General features: G+C 32.2%; 3 protein-coding genes across 3 annotated transcripts; all 3 read right to left on the reverse strand.

Annotated features, from left to right (window-relative positions):
- Positions 1-2259: 2259 nt before the first annotated feature.
- LOC114408318 (PHD finger protein ALFIN-LIKE 4-like) lies at positions 2260-3939 on the reverse strand. The gene is made up of 5 exons (XM_028371344.1): positions 3850-3939; positions 3442-3665; positions 3033-3162; positions 2846-2854; positions 2260-2535 (listed from the first exon to the last, which is right to left on the reverse strand). The coding sequence occupies exons 1-5, from the start codon at positions 3937-3939 to the stop codon at positions 2260-2262; spliced, it is 729 nt and encodes a 242-aa protein (XP_028227145.1).
- Positions 3940-6639: 2700 nt separating this feature from the next.
- LOC114408319 lies at positions 6640-8681 on the reverse strand. Its single transcript, XM_028371345.1, has 6 exons — positions 8204-8681; positions 7995-8112; positions 7407-7585; positions 7201-7277; positions 6919-7068; positions 6640-6813 (listed from the first exon to the last, which is right to left on the reverse strand). The coding sequence occupies exons 1-6, from the start codon at positions 8679-8681 to the stop codon at positions 6640-6642; spliced, it is 1176 nt and encodes a 391-aa protein (XP_028227146.1).
- Positions 8682-10901: 2220 nt separating this feature from the next.
- LOC114408851 (pentatricopeptide repeat-containing protein At4g11690-like) lies at positions 10902-13492 on the reverse strand. The gene has a single exon (XM_028372035.1). It carries the CDS (start codon positions 12795-12797, stop codon positions 11142-11144), a length of 1656 nt encoding a protein of 551 aa, XP_028227836.1. The 5' UTR covers positions 12798-13492; the 3' UTR covers positions 10902-11141.
- Between the last annotated feature and the right edge of the window lie 1137 nt (positions 13493-14629).

The following is a 14629-nucleotide window of genomic DNA, read 5'->3' on the forward strand; positions in this document are numbered from 1 at the left end:
TTATTTAGTTGTTTGGTAAATAAATTTTTTTAATAGTTTTTAACGTTTTTTTAAATATTATTTGAAATAGCGTTTTTTAAAATGTTAATTTTTGTTTTTTTTATATTTTTTCTATTTTTATTTTTAATACATTTATTTAATTTTCTTATTATCTTTTTAAAATAAATTATGATTTTATTATTTTTATGTTATTTTATTTATTTTTAACTATTTTAACCACTAGTTTTACCAAACATTTATAATTTAATAAAGTAGCTTTTCAACTTTTAATTACCAAACTAATTTTATTGCTTTCAACTAGTTTTGTCTAATATAACCTATAATATTTTATTTTCTTTCATCAAAATTTGTCTTTTCATAAAAGATGTATGTATGAAAGATTATGAACTTTTATAAAAATAAAAATAAATGTGTCAATTCATGAAAATATGTGAATATGAAAGATTAAGGATGTTGATGAAAGGATGTATCTATTTGAAGGATTGTATCTCCTTACCAAAAAGTATATATAAGATGGTATATATTCACAAATGATTATGACTTCCTATGAATGGTTATTTATCTTTATCAAAAGGCATAAGAAGATTTATATATAAAACTAATTTACATGCAGAAAAATAATGAAGTTAACCAAGTTTTTGCATTTAAATCACTTTTTTAAAAAACTTTAATGCACAGTGAAAATTAAGGAAATTATTATTGTTTAAGAAAAACTATTGGTCATAAAACTATTATTAATGATAAGTTTGATAGTGGACATGCAAACTAAATCAAGGAACACCTAAATTGCATCCAATGCAGAGAAAGGTTGGGGGTGAATCAAAAGCTTAATATTTCGAACACACATCGGGACTTAATTTTTTCTTTTCTACTTCTTTGTTGCGAAACTATAATCACCATTTTTTTTAACAATCTTTCGGTTCGATTACGTTCTAACAACAAAAATAAATTAATCATAACTAATTTGATCACTGTTATTAAGGGTAATTTGTATATTAATTAATTCAAATTTAATAATAAAAATGTGTATCATAATTAATTTGATTACAATTAAAAAAGTATCTTATATTGTAATTAATGCAAATTCTCTAAATATTATAATTTATATCATAATTAATTCAATTACAAAGGATAATTAACTTGTATCATAATTACATGAGTCTGAGAGATTTAAATGTGAATTGGATCCATGGTCGGCCCAGTCAAACATGAGACAAGTATATAAAATCCAAAATAAACTGATGATCTAGCTTCTCAACGATGAAAACAATTCTATTTGGCTATCATAAAAAAACCTTGGACGTCAATTAATGACTCCATTAATTTTTCAGCAGTCCAATTTTAAAATATTAATTAATTTGTATCACAAAAAAAGAAATAGTTGGAAGTAAAAATCGTACCCAAGTCATCTTTCATAGGTACAACTTCCACTTTGCACTGGTAATTTTACACGATGCAATTTTCTTTTGGTGTACAAACACCATGCAAATTAATCTCACAAGTTATACCAGTAGTAAAATGCTCTTTTTAATGCAAACTCACGTTCAGATAATAAACCCACCAATGAATATGCAAATCTAAAATGCTCGTGGAGGATTAACCGGTTTCATTTGTAATTTTAAGAGCATCTTCAATAATAAAAGATCTAATTTTGAGATCTTATTTTTTTTATCCGTTTAATTTTAACTTTAAGATCTTAAATCATTTTTTTAAGATTTTACAAGAATTAAATATAAATTAATTTTCTAAAGAGAAATTAAAAAATCAATTAAAAAAATACTGATCTTAACGGTTTTTCTTAAATGATAAATCTTAACAAGATCATATCTTAAAATTAAGATTTTCTGAACTTCATGTTAACATTTTCTTCCAATATGTCTTATTGAAGATACTTTAATAAACTCAAGCAGGGAATCCCGTTCCCTTCTATTTTTCATTTTCTTTTGTGTACTTTGCGTGTGCAAGAACTTAAATTAGAAAAGAATAACAATGCAAGAGAAAATATAAAATTAAATTAACTGAAGACAATATAGTTACATACACCACTAAGTTTAAGGAAACACGCGACAATATTAAAATTTGCTTATAATATAACATACAAATTTTGGACAGAATAAACAGTACCTCATATACGTAATATAAATCTAAAACAAATTACCTAGAAGCTAGAATAGACGAAGGCTAATAACCTGAACTCGTAAACAAAATAGCAGTCACATAATACCCCGGAATACACAATCGTCACCATCATGGCCATTGTCAAGGTCGAGCTCTCTTGCTGCTCCAAGATGGACATTTGTACCGCTTGATACCCTCAACCCTAGCAGGAGTAATCTTCACACATTTTCCATGAAACCACTTGTCACAATTGTCACAGCAAATCGAGAACTCAGAAGCTTCACCTGCATAGTTCAATCCACATGTCCCACAAAGTGTTTCTCCATGCTCCTCTTCATCGTCCACTTCTAAATCATCTTCATCTTCATCCTTTGATTGCATCGCTTTCGAATACTTACCTTGAGGTTTAGAACCCCTCTGAGATTGCCAATACAAAAGAGATTACCAAAAGAAAAAAAATATCAAATTGGGTACCTGGATCTCATTCAAGACTGTAGAAGACCTTTTAGGTTTAAAAAGACGGATTACACTATGCACCTCGAATGCATTACTGTTTCATATGAACAAAACAAATAAACATTGCTTATTTTGTTTAGATTTTTAACGACCAACGATAATGCATTCAAGGTGCTTAGATGCATCCCAACTTAAAAGGGCGGCGCACTTTAGAATCAGTTCCAAAATATTCATTTACTTTCAGTTCAAATGTTGGACAATACTTTCATACCCCTTTACCCTGAAACAAGAAACCCTCTTACAGCTGGAGCATCTAAAGTTCAAAGACTAACTAACCACCCAATCTTGTATTAATTCAATTTAAAAAAAAAAAAGGAGAAAAAAGTAATTAGGTTCGTTGTAAAAAGCGATGTCATCGGCAAACAATCTCTACTAATGGTTAGTTTGTTTTTATATACCTTAGAGTTTGATTTAGGTTTGCTATGATTAGGAACTGATGACTTTTCCTTTCCTTGCTTCTTGGTCATCCCTGTAACAACCTCATTTATTGTTGGAAGATCATTTATCATATCAAACAGTTGCTTCCTGCATATTAAGAATGAGAAATGGATATTAAAGAAAGATTACAATTGAGAACATATATCACATTAAATACCAAAATAAGAGGGTAAACCATCTATAGTCAAACCTCAAACCATCTATGATAAACTTTTAGACAATAATATGAAAAATTGTGTGTTGGCATCCTAACAGTTGACCCTAAAGGTGTGCTACTTCAGATCAAACATATCCCCCCATTTAAAGGGGAAAAAAAACTAGTTTGTAGTGTAACGTGTCTATCAAGGCAAAAAGGAAATCAGTTAACTATTAGCCTTATCAAACCCAAATATAGCACCAAAAAACGAAGCCACAGAAAGTAACCATGCATCACTGTGCATAGCAACCAAGGATAGCCTGTCCTTATTTTGCTTCCCGTCTCTGTCAAAGTTAATACCCAATGTTGGCACTAGAAGGTCTGGAGGCACATTGACTTCCCACAGTTCCCTAGGAAATCCATAAAGGAAAAGATTTTCCATCTTTGTATCACAAAGCTTGATATAAACAAAAAGTATAGTATAATATGGAATTTGGATAATGGCACAGTAACAGCAGGAACTACAACTTATACCCTATATTTAAAAGGCAGAAATGCTATAAAATAATAATAACAAGAACTAGGTAGAAAATGTCTGAAGTTTGTTTTCCGACACCGTAGGTAATGTCAAAGACAAATACCTGGATCACACTGGTGATAACAGAGCAGGGATTGTAGTCGTAGTTGTAGTTGTAGCGTTGAGATTGAGCTCCTCCTGCCTCCATCTCCATGTTTGTGTTTGTCTTGTTGGAATGGAGGGAAACTAACTATTTATTTGCACCCCTTATAGTTCTCTCTCTCCCTCTGTATAGGGTGGGAAATCCCCTCATATCTCCCACCCTGGGGAAGGGATTCTTGCACCCTTAGATCTCTTTCATTTTAAATCTATGGCTGACATTTATTTTCCTTTTTTGCCCCCACTTTCCCAAATTCTCCCTCCACCCCTCAAAGAACCCCGTGGTCGACTGAAAGTGAAAGTTGTTGGTAGCTTGGTGCTTATTCTTTCTTCTTAGGAGTGTGAAGAAGAAGATATTAGAAATATATTTATTAAGAGATCAAAAAAATTATATTGTTTATTTTTTTTTTATGATTTATATAATAAATATATATTTTTAATTATTTAATCAATATTCTAAAATACTGATTTAATTAACAAGACACATATTTAAAAGAAAAATAAATGTGAAAATGAGATATAATTATAAAAGAACTTATTATTAAAGTAACTTGATTTTTTCTCCAAAAGAATTACTCTTAGATTATTAGATAAACAATGATTTGTGGGCACTTAGAGATGACCCAAGAAGAAATCATTATTTAGTATGTGATTTTTATTATTATTAGGGATATATTATTAAAAAAAATTAAATTAGAAAAATAATTTAATGTTATATGTTGAGATTAATCGGGAGCATAGGTGGAGAACATGTAATAACTTTTTAAAGAAAAAAGATAATGATTAATAAGATTAATGATCAAATGTGATAAAAAGAAAATTAAAAAAGATAAAGATAATTGGAGGTTGTCAAGTGAATGTTGAATTACTTAGGGTGTTAATGAATTGAACTTATCATGTTTGATTCATTTTGGAGTGCTTGGCATGGATTTGTTTTAGTTTTTTTTAAGAGAGTTCTTATATTTTAACACCTCTAAATATTAAATAATGTTAATTTTTTTCTAAAATCTTTTTCTTCCTATCAAATCTCATCCTCTCTTATATCAATATTTTTCTCTCTATCTATCTCAAGATGTCAATTAATTTTAGGTATTTCAAGATTTTTTTTTCTTCCTAGGAATTCTAGGTTTAGATCGAATGTTAAATTACTATGTTTAGTAAGGAAAACTTAAAAATTATTCTAAAATATTTAAGATTCTTGAAAATATTTTTTAGTTAAGTTTTTAACTAAAACTTTCCTTTTAGGAGGGAGCGAGAATCTCAAAGATTTAAACGAAGAGAATTTTTTTTATATATAACTATATGTCTCTTGAGAATATTTTAGACACACCAAACATAATTTATGACATTAATTTCCATAAAATATTATTATAAAGAAATATAATTTTTGGGAAACTTGATCTCATTTATCAAAAAAGATTTCCTATACTAAATGCCCCGTTAAAGAAAAGAAATCTATTTAACGTAATTCTATCATATTTTATTATTTATTATGTAAATTATTCAAATCTTCGCAATGAATTCAATTATAGTAGCTTAAATTCAATCTAATCTAATCGAGTTTAAAGTATTTTGATTTTTTTTTTGTGAATAAAGTAGTTTGAATTGAATTATTATTTTTTATTTTAAAAAGCAATAAATGAATTAAAATAAATAACTACAAAACTAATTTATTGTGAGTATCTTATTTAATATTTTATCCATTTGATAGTTATTTATTACAGTTATTAATTTAAGATGCAAAATTATATAACAAAAGATGAGAAAAAAGAGTAATTTTAACCCACACATAATTTTAAGAAGTAATATCTTAAAATTTCCCTTATTTTCTTTTCATTCTAACAAGCAAAGAATATATATATATATATATATATATACACACACACACGATAATGATAGTTAATGATAAAAACAATTGGATTTTTTAACTAACCCAACTTTATACGTTAACTTTAAATATTCTCTAATACTTCCCTTCAAGTTGAGAGATGTTATTTAGAACTTCCAACTTACTTAGCAAGGCACACAATTAGGTTTTATGCAGAGCGGGCTTCGATAAGAGGATCAGAAAAGAAACATGCTTTTGAGTTTCTACATGAATGAGATTAAGAAATTCAGATTGGACATGCTCTCATATGATGTGGCAATCAATGTTGACATGTTTCGAGCATTCATGTGAACTGGATCAATGGTAAAAGTTGCTATACATATATAGTGTGATTGGCCAAAAGCTGCTTTCTTTTGTTTTTGACTGACTTAGTTGTTATTTATTTTGTATACTTATTTTTAGGTTATTTAATGATTTTGAAAGAAAAAAAATTACATATACATAATAATTGTAGAATTGTTTTTCCAGAAAAATGAGAAAGAGAAACGAGCAACATATGAATAGAAAATAAAAAAATATAAGAAATCATTTATGATAATATACGAAATTTTAAGAATTTAATGATTACCATTTACCTAGAGTACCGATGAGATGTGTTCATACTTACCGAAAGTATTCTTGTTATTAATTAAAAAAAAAAAAAACCAACTTTTATTTCAACTCAGGACAACTTGATTTGGTATACATAAGGAAATTTCAATATCCCACAAAAACACTCACACTCACAGTCACTCACCACTGGGAATATCCAACGAACGTAAACAATAAAGTCTTCAAATAACCCGCCAAAGCAACAACTCTCATACAAAATAAAGAACAAGTCTCCTCCTCTCAAAGCAATTAAACACACACTTTACTTTAGGTCCACTATTCTTCAACTTCAGGAATTTCTATACCCGTTGGGGTAACTCCACCACACAACTGAGTCATGTGTTGTTTAATTCTTCGAACTTCCATGCTAGTTGTTTGTATTACCACTGGATCTTGTGAAGATTCCAATGCTCTTTTCAGCACTTTCAACCTCCTCGCTAGGGGTTGCAACTGAACACACATAAATGTCATGTCAAGACACATGATGTCAAAACAAAGGATATATATAGCAATTCACAGCAAATCAAATAGCAAAACGAATCAGCAGCACTGAACCTGTCTGTGGGGCCATTTATATAAACGACACTTGCGGCAAATTGACTTAATTGCAGTAACAGACATGTCTAATACATTCTTTGCAGCCTTCATAGTTATGTGGAACACGCCACTCAAATCATCCAATGTCATACTATTTATCCTATCTGACTGAACACAAATGCACCCCAAACACAACTACTACTAGTCAGTTAAAACTTTAAAGAAATTAAAAAGAATAGATTAAAACAAAAGTACACGCGATTCAAACTTCTTAAGAAATAAGAAAACAAAAAGTATAACCTGGTCTTTGCGACTACGTTTACGCCTTCTTTCCTTAGGCGGCTCAGGCTCAGGCTCAGGTTCTTCCTCCACATTTTCTACACATACAAGCACAACCATTCAAAACTCAGCATATATACATTATATATATAACGATTGAAGAATGAAATTGTCATTGAAGAGAAAAGGTGATATGATATGACAATATCAAAGAGATGGAGACCGACGTGGAGTCAAATCATCGTCTTCGTTATTAGTGCGTTTTCCAACCCAATCAAGTTTTGTGCAGACGGCTTCATAAAACTCAGAAAAAGATTCTTCCGCAATAATGTACCCTAATTTATCCTTCCGTGCAATGTAATCTTCAAGGAAACCCTTAACTTCTGCAGGGCTTCCGTTGGTGAAACTGATAATAATCCCCCACACGCAAAACCAAATGAAGGTAATTAGCAATTGCAGACAGAAAGTAAAAGATTGAGAAGTAAACACTAAAACATAAACATAAAAATAACAATGAAACTTTGTTTTAGATAACACTCAAGAGTGACACTGACATATGCATGCATGCATGCAATTAGTAGTTGTACCAAGACTTAATTATAAAGTAACACATACAATATTTTAAACATCTCACTCGCATTTCTCATTTTTTTGGATCTCTTTCTTTTTACTACATCATATGTCCTATCATATTCATAATTTTTTTCTCTTTTTCAACTCTCTCTCTCTCTCTCTCTCTCTCCAGATATAGGATAGAATCATGGGTGTTGATCAAATATTTTTCTTAATTGAAATATATACTGGTTAGAACTTACTCAATCATTTGATAATTGTCACATGATCTACCACCCGGTGTAATACTCTGATTCTGAATTATTATGTGGCTGATCAATCCGATCCTTCCATGTATTTCTAGTCTCTCAAAATCAGTACCTGCGATATATATATTTTAAATTTAAAGAAAATAAAAACCGAAATTATCAATATGTGACGACATGATTCAAATTAAAACATAATTACGTACCATTGGTGTGAATTGTCTGTCTTAGAACTTGGCAGCAAGTGCAAAAGAATGGCCTTGGCATAGGAGGCCAATTACGAGGACCCATATTCCCACTTGCTGGCTGATTCAGATTGGATGGACCCGCTTCAAAGTCATGCATGAAGGATTGATCTTCAATATCCGTATCCGTGAAGGGATATTTACGCTTGTTCTTGGAAGACCCCTCTACGAATTCATAGTTAGGAAATACTCCTCCTCCGATGGTAAAATTGTCATTGCAATAATGGTGGGATTGATCATGGATCGTTGAATCCGTGGAGGAAACATGACCCTGCAGGGGCTGCTGTTCATCATTTCGTAGGTTCGGTTCGGGTAATAAATAGACAAGTGCAGGATCCGGTTCGTTAAAGTTATCGAGAAGTGGACTGACAAATGGATCTCGACATACGTATGAAACAAACACGGAGGAGTTGATGTTGTTGTTGTTATTATTATCCATGGATATATGCGTTAACGTTTAATCACAATAAAAAAAACTTGTTGCTTTGGCGGGGAAAATGGAAAATGTGTGTGCGGTGGTAGTAGCGGCGCTGTCGCCGCTACGGTGAATATTATTTCAGACACGATTCCTTGGTAATTGAAAACAACGTACGACAAAAAAAACTCTAAAAAAACATCCGAATGTGTGGGAATTATATATAGGGGACTAAGAGGCGCGAGTGCCAGTTATAACGGTTCGAAATTGAATACTTTTCAAAACCTAGTAGGAGAGACACTTCAAAATGAATACGACTCTAGTCAAGTGACAGAAAAGGAAAACATTTTATTTTATTTTACTTTTTTTAAATCCTCCTTAAAAAATTTAATTCTTTTCTCAAAAATGACATTATATTGTTTTCATGAGAACGTTTATAATCCTATTCAAATTTTCCTTAATAATAAGGAAAATAATGACTAGATTTCCAAATTCTAGTTGAAATCTACTTTTTTTGTTTGAATAGAAAAACAGGCACTTAAAAATATATATAAAATAGAAAGAAATGTAAATATGACAAATAGAGAAATAATATATTCTTATAAATTTCATACAAATTTTCTTACTACTTCATAAGTGAAAGAATTTAATGTTTTAAAAATTTGAAACATATTCCATATTTTATTACACAAAAGAAATAAAACGGTCAAAAGAAATACATTCCATATTAGAAGAATATATATATATATATATATATATATATATTCTCATAAATAATAAAATGTGGTAAAAAGATAAAAATAATAAAAAATAGATGCGGTCAAAATTGGAGAACAAATTAATGATTAAGCGTAAAAGTAATGTATATCGGTATAGATTTTTCCACTCAAAATAGGAATAGTTTAGTAACTTAACTTACATATTAGTAGAATATTTATATTTTAAATATTCAAAAAAAAAATTCTCTGATTAAATAATTCTATTATCACTAAGCAAGTAGAAGCTAATCACATACATTATTTTTTTGAAAATTAATGTTCTATTATTCATGATATTTTATTTTACTTGAAAACATTTAAAAAATAAATAAATAAAACACTAGTAAAACAATATTGTAAGTCTAGTTTTATGGCATATAATTATAAGGATATTGTAAGTGATTTTATATTCAATTAGTTCGATTTGATCCATTTTTGTTTAAATTTAGATGGATTGGACTAAACTGACCTACTTATTCAAGGTACCATGTTTTTGCCTGGTGCATGTGCCTACTAAGTCCATGAGCTAATGGATTGGTTCGTGCGCCCTATAATAAAATAATATCAAAATTGAAAAGTTCTAAAACTTGAAAACAAATTGATGGGAACTAACATCTGTGAAAAAATAGATAGGAAATAAGATTAGTGGAAAAAATAAGAAAATATTTATGGATTAATGAAATAGTAAAATTTTAAAGAAACCTTCATTACGTTAGTTAAACATCAAATAGAGAATAAAAAGCTCAATATCTCTAATTTTTACATCAATGAATTATAAATATTCAAATACGTGGTCAATATACAAGTAATAATTATTCAAATACTTAATAATCCTAATCACACATCAAATATTCTCAAGCAAATAATAATATAAAACTATGAAATAATAATTAATATTTTAAAAAGATAGTACACGGGCTGGACTATTAACCTATGACCATACATGTTGAACCTATAAGTTAAAAAACAAATCGAGCTAAAAAAAGCCCACGTTTAAATTTTTCGTTGGTCCTAACCAAAATATTTTAAACTGACCTTCAACTTACTCAAATCCATTTCCCTATCTCTAGTTATATTATAAATATTTTAAGAGAAATACTAATCACACGATTCACATTCTCTTTTATACGATCTTTCTAATATTCTCTATGATTAGTTAATTTTTATTGAAAATCATCAATTTTGATGGTCTAACATCTCAAATAATAATTTTCTCTCCTAATTTAGATGTAAAATTCACCAATATTAATGTTTCCAATAAATTTCAACCAATCACAATAATGTAACATTAATTGCTCTTTTCCACCAATATCTCTAATAAATGTTACTTTAGTTTTCTAATCAAATATTAATACTATTTTCTTTAATCTATTTAATAAAGTTAATTTTGTAAAATTATAAGTTTCTTTCATCTATTTATTAACTTTTCTTAATTTAGATAAAAACAAGTTAGAACAACAGGGCGAAGGGAATTTCAGAAGGAGAATGTAAGGAAAACACTCATATTTTAATCATTGACCTATTCAAGTCAGTCAAATATTCATTTTTTCAGAACTTATATTGAAACCCAATTACTAATCATACCACCAACCAAACGAGTTACATCCCAAACCCCTACAAACGATGAACATTAAACTTCCAGTGCTGGATTAACCCCCTCTTCAATCATCCTCCACTGCCCTATAGTTTGTAGGGGCTATATAGCTGTGCAAGAATTCCATGCACGTTAATGTTCCTCTGTTTCAGCTTTCCCGTTCAACTGGCATCTCCTCTGCATCTCCTCAGATACTGTCTCTGCCTCTTTCAATTTTCCCTTTGCACACAACAGCTTCACAAAAGTGCAGAAAATGTCTTGGTTGATTACAAAGTTCTTGTCCATTATGTCATAAACCGTCTTTTGTGCCATTTCTTCATCCCTGTCTTCACAATATCCCAGAAGTAAGCAATTATACATAGTGGCATCCAGGTTATGTCCATTCTGAAGCATGTTCGAAACAAGCTCTTCAACTTGTTGCATCCTACCCTTCACTTCACAAAGACCACATATCACTGTGCAATAAGACAAGAAGTTGGGCGAGCATCCCATCTTAGGCATCTGCTTCAAAAGATGAAGTCCTTCATCAATCTTCCCCTCATCCACATGAACTCTAAACACTGCATTGAAGCTTGACACATTTGGCTTAACACCCCTCACCACCATTTCCCTCAGAAGCAACACTGCTTCACTTGGTTTTCTAATCTTGCAATACTCATTGACAACAACCCCATACGCTTTTACATCCGGCTTCATCCCGCGACTAACCATTTCCCTCAAATGCTTAACAGCCTCATCAGACTTTCCCACAATACAAAACCCCTTCAACAAGCTAGTGTTTGTGGCAACATCGTCTTTCAAACCATTCAACCGCATCCTACTCATCATCTTCCGGGCCTCGTCCACTTCACCGCTCAAACAAAGACCTTCAACCAAAGCATTGTAGGTCACAGCATTCGGGGAACACCCTCGTTCCACCATCTCCTTCAAGCACTCCAGCGCCTCTTGGAATCCACCCCTCTTCGAATACCCATCAATCAAAGTGGTAAAACTCACGACATCCGGCTTGCAACTCTGACTCTCCACCATTCTGTCAAAAACCCTCCTGGCACCATCCATGTCACCTTTCTTACAAAAGCCGTGGATCAACGTGTTGTAAGTAACTATATTGGGTTCGCAGCGCATTTCATCGAACACCTTGCGCGCACTCTCGACCTTGCCCACTTTGCAGAACCCCCGAATCATGGTGGTGTAGGTGTAAACATCCGGTTCCAAAACAGCTTCAGCGAGAACCTGATCGTAGATGGCCTTGGCAATGTTGACACGGTTGGCCCTCACGAGGACGCCCAATATGGCGTTGCAGGAGAAAACACAGCGTCCTCTAGTAAAGGTATTAGCTTGGTGGAACCAGTGAATGGCGCCCCTGATGTCGCCGCGTTGGCCGAGAGCGTTGATGAATCTGCAGACGAGGTTGTCGGAGAGTCTGTTGGAGTGGCGGAGGAGGGAGAAGGCGGAGGAGAAGAGGGAGTGGGAGAGAAGGAGGTCGGTGATGGCGGTGTAGCAGAGGGGGGTGTGGGAGTAGTTGTTGGGGTTGGGGTTGGGGTTGGAGGCCCAGTTGAAGAAGTGAAGGGCGTGCTGGGGGTTGTTTTGGTTCTTGATCACGTGGATAACCAAGTTTGGGGTGAGGTGAGATGAGAACTCTCTAAGGGGTGAGTAATCTGGGTTTTGGGGATTTATGTTTTGAAGGATTGTGGTGATGCAGGTTACGAGAGAGAGGTTTGGGATTGGAGCTGTGGATGAAGAACAAAGTGGTTTCGCTATGGCTTTCCGGAATGGCTGAGCGGCCATTGCAACTCTTGTTTTGCTCCAAATATGGTCTTTTGATTTCACGCGAGGACTCCTATATTTTTTTACATCTAAAAAATACAAACACCCCCATTTCACGCGAGGCAGAATAAATAAGGAAGAGAGAGACTTTGTAATTGTCCAGCAGACAGTAATTTCTAATAAGGAGGAAAGGGGGAGAGTTAGTGGGAATGTGATATTTGAATCAGAATTTCATTGAGAGACATAGAGAGTCCAGGTCTCTTAAACAGTATTGTTAAATAGTGGCCACGGCGGAATGGTGTGGCGGTTTTTTTGCCAACTGCCATATGCAATTTGTGAAGGGATGCCCGCCATGGCGGTGCCATAAGGTGCAATGACGTGTTTATATGGTAGAATTTTGGCCTTCTGGCATCCGCCATTGATAACACTGCTCTTGAAAACCCAAGTTATATTTTCTGTTTTCAGTAATTTTTCATATCCATTTCAGTTTGTGTATCCATCCGCTACTGAGCTATAAAGTGGGGTTGATTTGAATAAATTTTTGAATTTTTTTTTCTTATCTCTGATCCAGTTCTATTAGATTGATGCAGTTGATTGTGTGATCAATCAGTGGTTATAGCAGGGTATGGTTAGGGGTTTCTCTATATTCCGACCAGGCAACCATATTAATCAATTGTGTGAATTGCAACTTTTTAAGCTATGACGATATTAGTGGATGGCTGGGTTTACTCGAGTAGAACCATTTGAAATGTGCTGATTATGGAAGTGGGTATTATATTTTATGAGTTTTATTAACAAATAGAAAGGGAAATATCTTTAATTGTCAGTACTTACTGTGGAATATATCAATGTGGCAGTTTGGAGAAGTTCTGGCTACTGCAGAACATGAGGAGGCAATCATCATAGCAGAAATTGATTATTGAATATTGGAGCAGAGAAGGTTTTCTTTTCTTTCACATGTTTTGCTTTTGATTGACCGTCATAATAATCATATTATTTGTTTTCATTACATTATTCAGGACAAATCTTCCTGTAACTAAGCAAAGACGAGGTGATCTTTATCAGTTGGTGGATTTTCAGAGGCAGAATTCCCAGTGATGGGAGCAGGACTATTTGTAATTGAGACATCTGGATCTGGATTATGTTGTATGTGGCATTAGCTTGCCATCTGTGTTTTGGTTATTTGGATGCGGCATTATTGCTGATATGGAACCCGAACCTTGGAAGGGAAGAAAGAAATAAAGGAAGTTGTGCTCTTTGTTCTGTTAATTGCTATCGTTTCTACTAATATTTATCAATTCACAAATCAATTGATTTAAGGGAAGTGCATCTTTGGAAAAGAACTTGCACCAATTCGGAGTAAATCCTGCACCTAAATTACATAGGTGTTTTGGGTTTGTTTCTCCCTTGTCCAACATTAACTACTAAAACTACAACTAGTTTACCTCTTGTGTTTTTCTTTTTTTTTTTTTAAAAGATCATAACTAGTGATATGGTAGTATGATAATACTCCTCTTTAAGCGTGGTAAGTGTTTTACGCAGATTTTGTATTATTTTTTAGTATTGATATCATATGCTTAAACTACTTAGAAACTTGTGACAAGGTATCTTGACTATCTTCTCTAGTTTTGATCTCTAAATCATTTTTTGTACTTTATAAAATTGCTAAGATACATTTTATCTTCTACTCAAGCGAAAACCCTATAGATCCCAATATTCTCTCCAAAGCTCAAATTTGTAGTTAACTGTTTTCTTTAATTCTTCAATCTAAATTTTATCAATCTTTTGCACAAAAAAAAAATGCATTTAGGAATAATGTACTAGATGAGCACATCTAGGTTAATAGAAATCAT

Source organism: Glycine soja, chromosome 4 (assembly GCF_004193775.1).
Source record: "Glycine soja cultivar W05 chromosome 4, ASM419377v2, whole genome shotgun sequence".
Lineage (NCBI taxonomy): Eukaryota > Viridiplantae > Streptophyta > Magnoliopsida > Fabales > Fabaceae > Glycine > Glycine soja.

Coding starts and splice junctions, on each gene's coding strand:
- LOC114408318 (XM_028371344.1), bottom strand. CDS start 3,939: ATGGAGATGGAGGCAGGAGGAGCTCAATCTCAACGCTACAACTACAAC. Junction 3,666..3,849: donor TTATCACCAGTGTGATCCAG/GTATTTGTCTTT, acceptor GTTTATATCAAG/CTTTGTGATACAAAGATGGA. Junction 3,163..3,441: donor TTTGGGTTTGATAAGGCTAA/TAGTTAACTGAT, acceptor ATTCTTAATATG/CAGGAAGCAACTGTTTGATA.
- LOC114408319 (XM_028371345.1), bottom strand. CDS start 8,681: ATGGATAATAATAACAACAACAACATCAACTCCTCCGTGTTTGTTTCA. Junction 7,278..7,406: donor AGACGATGATTTGACTCCAC/GTCGGTCTCCAT, acceptor TTGTATGTGTAG/AAAATGTGGAGGAAGAACCT. Junction 7,069..7,200: donor AACGTAGTCGCAAAGACCAG/GTTATACTTTTT, acceptor ATTTGTGTTCAG/TCAGATAGGATAAATAGTAT.
- LOC114408851 (XM_028372035.1), bottom strand. CDS start 12,797: ATGGCCGCTCAGCCATTCCGGAAAGCCATAGCGAAACCACTTTGTTCT.